The following is a 6,914-nucleotide window of genomic DNA, read 5'->3' as shown; positions in this document are numbered from 1 at the left end:
CTTTAGCCCTTGGCATTTTAATTATGATGTATCTTGGTGTGTTCCTCTTTTCTCATTGCTTCCTGGACTTGTAAATCTATTTCTTTCATCAGGTAGGGGAAGTTTTCTGTCATGATTTCTTCTAATAGGCTTTCAGTATCTTGCTCTCTCTCTTCTTCTGGCACCCTGATAATTAAGATGTTGGTACATTTGAAGTTGTCCCAGAGGTTCCTTACACTATCTTCATATTTTTGGATTCTTTTTTCGTTTTGCTTTTCCGGATGGGTGTTTTTTGCTTCTTCATATTTCAAATCTTTGACTTGATTCTTGGGGTCCTCTAGTCTGCTGTTGGATCTCTGTATATTATTTTTAATTTCAGTCAGTGTATGTTTAATTTCTGACTGGTCCTTTTCCATTTTTTTTGGCATTCTCATTAAGATCCTTGAAGGTCTCACTAAGTTCCTTGGAGGTTCGTAGAAGATTCTTAAGTAGCTTTATAACTGTGGTTTTGAACTCTATGTCCTCCATTAGTGTGCTTTCCTCCATTTCTTTCATTTGTGACATGTTTCTTTGTCTCCGTATTTTTGGCTGACTGTGAGGGCCTGCTGTTTCTACAGTGGAAGAACTGCTGTGCTGGAGACACACTTATCAGGTAGGACTTGCTTCAGTGGGGCTTTGATGCTCACTGAATCTGCTTCTTGAGTGTGTCCCTTATGGATGTGAGGAGTTGAAATCTGGTATCTGAACAGTGGTACCCTGGCTCCTGGATCTCCAAGTCAACTACTGTGTGAGTCCACCCAGCAGGAGCTACAGCGATATCAGCAGATTTCTCCTCTTTGTTTGGGGTTTGGAAGTTTTGGAGCTCTCTGACCCAGCTGCAGTTTGTTAGGTTAGGCTGAAAAAGTACAGGTGATTCCTTTGTGCCACTGCGCACAGCTTGGTTGGGGATGTAAATTGAGTGGGGCAGGATCTCAGAGAATCACCAGGGTGGAACAAACAGCAATGACTGTCGTCAGCCTCTCCATGATTCCGCGCCTCTCCACAACTCCGTGTCTCTGCGTCCTGAGTCCCTCTGCGTCCCCAAGTCCTGCGCCCCCACAGCAACAATGATCCCTGTGAGCATCTCTGTGAGCTGCAAGACAGTCTTGCAGCTTTCCGACCCGCTGCAAGACAGTCCAGTTTCTCCCCGTAGGAGTCTGGGACCCTAGAGTCTCGCAGTAAATGGGTTCAGTGCATTTGAAAGCTTGTATCCCCTTCCAATTGAAAAAAACTGTGCACCCAGGTGCAGCTGCCTCGCGTGTGCCTTTGTACCTCTGTTCTTGGTGCCTCTGCACCTCCTACCCAGGCTCAATGCACTTCTTTCTTTCCTTCTAGTTGTAGAACTTCCACTTGGCCAGCTTTCCCGTGGTTCTGGAAGATAGCTGCTTTGTCTTATAGTTGTAGGTTTAATGTTGTTGTGGGGGGCAGCACGTACAAGTTTATACCTTATGCCACCATCTTGGTTCTCTCTCTATTTGTCAAAAAACACTTCTTTATTAAAAAAATAATCCTAGCCAAAACCGGTTTGGCTCAGTGGATAGAGCATTAGCCTGCGGACTGAAAGGTCCTGGGTTCGATTCCGGTTAAGGGCATGTACCTTGGTTGCGGGCATATCCCTGGTGGGAGATGTGCAGGAGGCAGCTGATCGATGTTTCTCTCTCATCGATGTTTCTAACTCTCTATCTCTCTCCCTTCCTCTCTTTAAAAAAATCAATAAAATATATATAAAAAATAGTCCTAAATAAATAGTTCTTAGGACTTGTTTGTTTAAAAAAATATGCTTTTACTGATTTTAGAGTGAGAGGAACGGAGACGGACAGAGGGAGAGAGAAACATCAATTGGTTACCTCCCATACAAGGCCCAACCTGGGATTGAAACTGCATGTACCCTGACTGGGAATCAAACTGGCCACCTTTTGGGCCATGGGATAGTGCTCAGCCCCCTGAGCCACACTGGCCAAGGTCCTAGGAGTTACTCAAATGATGGTGTGACATTGTGACATCCAGTGATGGCAATAGGGTACATTTGCAGTAGACACAAGTTCAATTCACATGTAATAATGTTTCAACAGGCACACAATTTATTTGCTATGGTTACTTAAATTACCCAAGTACATCACTGGTTTAAATTTCCGTGAAACATGGTACATTAACTGTAATTCTTAAAGTAGGAATAATATGGACCCAGAGGATGGAATCTCTACCCCTAGAAAATTACTCTCCTCAGCAGTTCATCACTTACAAAGTCTGCCTTCCACACAACAGTACTACACAACTAAGCTATTTTCTGTCACTATATAACAATAATCACCCTTTCTTCGTAGCATATGACACTTTCCTCATTTTCCTCTGAGTTGTCACAAAAGGACCTTTCACATTCATTTTCCAGAAAAATATGTCTTCTCCAGGACTATCTGTAAGGGCATTGCTGTTGGTCTGGTAAATCCCATTTTTGTGTGTAGGAAGGGTTAGGATACAGAAATACTTTGCCTGATGGAATTGACTTAAGGAGACAATTGTTCTACATGGATGATATCTTTTAGAATAGGAAATTCCACATATTTATATCCTGGTCTCCTCTTCACACTGTAACCAAAAGCAGTCTTATACGTAAGCTTACAACTTGATTAAAACAGTTTTTAGTGATTTCATTAGTCATCCCGCAGCAAAGTCCCTTGAATACTATTTAGTCTTCAGGTCACTTTGCTTAATGACTCTGGTCTTGGCAATGAGATTGACTAGAATCAGCTGTGATTCTGTACGAATGTTTTGCTTTGTAGGAATCACTCTTTTATAGATTGGTAGCATATAATGTTTTAACTATTTTTTTAAATAAGTCTTTATTGTTCAGATTATTACAGTTCTTCCCCTTTTATCCCCCCATAGCTCCCCTCCACCCAGTTCCCACCCCACCATATGCCCTTACCCCCCCACCCCCCCATGTCCTCATCCATAGGTGTACGCTTTTTTGTTGCCGGGTCAAAGTTCATACACATGGAAAATGTAGCTATTTCCATCCGCAACATGTCCCTGTGTTCGGAAAGGTCTCTCAGGACTTGTTCACGCTCTACTCAGAAAGGGTACGGAGACACATAATGGCTTTTTAAAATAATGTGCCCTCTTATGTTTAAAATGAGGATTTCATTACCAAAAGTGAGGAGAAAGCAACACTACAGCTGCTCTCGCCCCTCTCGCCCTTCGTGCGATAGTTGTGCTTGGGGCTGCGCGCTGGTTCGCGGGCCGTTGACGAAGCCTAGCAGGGACCATCGCAGCCTCACAGGGGCCATTTCAGCCTCATAGGGGCTGTCTCAGTCTCACAGGGGCTGTTGTTTTAACTTTTAAAATTTATTTTATTGACTTCAGAGAGGAAGGGAGAAGGAGAGAAAGATAGAAACATCAATGATGAGAGAGAATCATTGATCAGCTCCTGCACGCCCTCCTCTGGGGACTGAGCCCATAACCCTGGTATGTGCCCTTGTCTGGAATCAAACCTGGAACCCCTCACTTGCAGGCCAATGCTCTATCCTCTGATCCAAACAAGCCAGGAAAAGATTTTACCTTTAATTTCAGTTTCCATGCCCTAACCGGTTTGGCTCAGTGGATAGAGCATCGGCCTGCGGACTGAAGGGTCCCAGGTTTGACTCCGGTCAAGGGCATGTACCTTGGTTGCGGGCACATCCCCAGTAGGAGGTGTGCAGGAAGCAGCTGATCACAAAGGTACAAATTAGATTATGCATATTAACAAGGTTAATTCCTTGTAACCTTCTTATTCCCCTGGGGAATAAGAGGAGATCACATCAAATAGACTTCTGAACATTCTCCTACCCCCACCCTGGCCCACGTGTCTCACCTCCAGGGAGGAGCCTTTGGTGGGTGAGGTCTTAAAGAGATTCACCCTCCTAGTGGTATATATAGGCCAGGCTCACATTACTAAGCATTTATCAGGTAGGAGACTGGCTTTGGAGACTCTTCTTGGAGACACACTTCAGGGACTCACTCAAAGGAGCAGGCCCCAGGTAAGCTGGGAGTCGGGATGATGCTGATGCAAGAGGTGGGACCAAACTGAGAGCCATGGAGGTATTGATCCCACCCTTGGCTTTCTGGGTGGCTACTCTAGCAGGGCCTTGACTTTACATCATAAGCCAATCATCTCTTGGATTCAGGTTATTTTATGACACATGCTTTCATTATTGCTGGTGTCCCTCAGTTAGCCTTGCCCTACTTCATCTAAATGCTTGCTAAAAACACAGATACCAGGATCCCAATCTGACATGAGGGGTGACAAATATCTGCTCATGCAAAGTGCCCCAAAGTGCTGGTCTGAAGCTGCCTGTGGGAATCCTCTTCTAGAATGTCTCAGTGTCTGCCCTAACCGGTTTGGCTCAGTGGATAGAGCGTCAGCCTGCGGACTCAAGGGTCCCAGGTTCTATTCCGGTCAAGGGCATGTACCTTGGTTGCGGGCACATCCCCAGTAGGGAGTGTGCAGGAGGCAGCTGATCGATGTTTCTCTCTCATCGATGTTGCTAACTCTCTATCCCTCTCCCTTCCTCTCTGTAAAAAATCAATAAAATAGAATGTCTCAGTGTCTGTTGTCAAATTCTTTTTGTTTAAAACCAGAGCTTCTGCCCTAACGGGTTTGGCCCAGTGGATAGAGCTTTGGACTAGATTGACTAATTCTTTTAAGTTGCAAAATAGATAGACTTTACTTCTAACTCCTCCTTAAATATTGTCATGATAAATGAATTGGTCTACCTGACATACTGTTCATATAGCGAGGGAAGGATGAATGCTGATTGCACTTTTACATGTTTTTGTCCACAGAAACCACTTATGACTTGGGTGGTGCTTGGATTTTGACCAGAGTCCACTTGGGGACTTGACATTAACTACAGGAGTAGGTGAGAGAAGACTGGATATCAGCTGGCCACTGGAACTCTTCTGGGAAGCTCCTACTGACTTCCACAGAGAGGGAGGCCTGAGCAGACCTCCGCTTCTCACTTCTCCTCGCTCCTGGAGGATCACACTGACTGAAGGGAGTCTCTTCTGATAGTCACCTTCACTGCTCCATGGCCTTTGCAGCTTCGCTGGCCGAGCTCCAAGCAGAGGCCAGCTGCCCCATCTGCCTGGATTACCTGAGAGACCCAGTGACCATTGCCTGTGGGCACAACTTCTGTCCCTCCTGCATCCACCAGCGCTGGGAAGGTCTACAGGGCACCTTTCCCTGTCCTGTCTGCCTCCACCACTGCCCTGACAGGAGCTTGGAGAGGAACACCCAATTATGCCACATGACTGAGATTGTTAAGCAGATCCCCACCTCAGGGAGCCAGAGGAAATTGCAGGAAGAAATACCCCTGTGTGGGAAGCACCATGAGGTTCTGACCCTGTTCTGTGAGAAAAGCCTGGAGCTGCTGTGTCCCCAGTGCAAGGGCTCCTTAGACCCCCCGGATCAGCCCCTGATCCCCATTGAGGAAGCTGCAGCTAGTCACAGGAAGATCCTCAAAAGGCACATTGGGACCCTCACTAATAACCTTGAAAATGCTGAAACTGTATATAGAAAACAAGATGAAAATACTTGGGAAGTAAAGAGAAAGATGGAAAAATGGAGGGAGGATTTGGACTATGAATGTAAAGAAATTAAGAGTTTCTTAAAAGAAGAGCGCAATGAAATTGATAAAGATCTACTTATGGAAGAGAATGATGTTGAAGAAAAACTAATTGAAAATGGAAGGAAAATTTTATACCATAGGTTCAGGCTAAGCAGTCTGTTAAGTAAAACAAAAGACAAGTGTTTGCAGACAGATGAGGATTTACTCACAGGTATTGAAAGGATCCACAACAGCTATGGAAACCGAGAGACCCCAGCAGTGTTTTCATGTGAATTACAGAAGGAGATTTTCACTCTCCCCCCACATTACGTGGGACTGCATAAAATGATGGGCACCTTTCAGGTAGAGTTGACACTGGATCCTGCAACTGCCCATCCAGACCTCATTATGTCAAGTGATAGAAAAAGTGTGTCCTATAGGAGACCAGATGGTCTTCCTAATCCCCAGGCACTTATTTCTTCCCCAGCTGTCCTGAGTTCTGAGGAAATTGATGCTGGCAGGCATTTTTGGGCAGTAAAAGTAATAGGTGCAGGTGAATATTTCTTAGGTGTGTGTAAAGAATCCTTCCTCATAAATACTCCCATATCATCATCGGCAAACAATGGATACTGGCAATATCAGCTCTTGACTCGGACATGTGGCGTTGTCCCTACAGGACAACGGAAGATTGGCATTTTTCTGGACTATGAGTTGGGAGAGATTTCATTTTATAATTTGAATAACTGGTCATATATGTATGGAATCGCTGATAAATTTACAGAAAAACTTATTCCTTATTTCTCCATTGCATCTTCTTCAGAATCTCTTACAATCAGTATCATCAGAGTCTAGTGATGACAATTTGGATGAAATTTTGTATGTGCTTATTTCCTCCCGTGTTATTAAAAGATCCTGATTCCAGTTTTGATGTTTGAATGTTGAAAGCTTTTAGGATGCACCCTTCTCTCCTTCCTGACCTTACACCTGGGAAAGTGATGAGAAAGTCCAGGTGCCCCATCCAGGGGTGCAGGCGGGGGGGAGGGGGGGGGGGAGTTACAATCAGGCAAGTTTCCATGAGTGTCAGCTGGCTCCCACCAATAGCACCCAGTAACCAACATGAACACCACAAGCCAGTCCCTTTTCCCTGTGCTTTCAATCATTTTGGGACCTATTCTAAAATCCACCTGACTCTTGCTCCAAAACCTCATGTGAGTAATAAACCTTTTCATACTCTTCTGGTATGTGGTGAGTCATCATCAGTGTGGACATTTAAAACCAATGTTGGATGGCTCCACCCTCACTATGCAAGCT

The 6,914-nt window shown here is 44.8% G+C and overlaps 1 protein-coding gene across 1 annotated transcript; it reads left to right on the top strand.

Moving 5' to 3' along the window:
- Positions 1–5,084: 5,084 nt before the first annotated feature.
- On the top strand, positions 5,085–6,455 carry LOC132235431 (tripartite motif-containing protein 60-like). The gene has a single exon (XM_059697762.1). It carries the CDS (start codon positions 5,085–5,087, stop codon positions 6,453–6,455), a length of 1,371 nt encoding a protein of 456 aa, XP_059553745.1.
- The last annotated feature ends 459 nt before the right edge of the window (positions 6,456–6,914 follow it).

Source organism: Myotis daubentonii, chromosome 5 (genome assembly GCF_963259705.1).
Source record: "Myotis daubentonii chromosome 5, mMyoDau2.1, whole genome shotgun sequence".
Classification (NCBI taxonomy): Eukaryota; Metazoa; Chordata; class Mammalia; order Chiroptera; family Vespertilionidae; genus Myotis; species Myotis daubentonii.
Note: the sequence above shows the minus strand (reverse complement) of the source record. Positions and strands in the feature narration are given on the sequence as shown.

Excerpts from the sequence above, each read along its gene's own strand:
- LOC132235431 (XM_059697762.1), top strand. The coding sequence starts at position 5,085 with ATGGCCTTTGCAGCTTCGCTGGCCGAGCTCCAAGCAGAGGCCAGCTGC.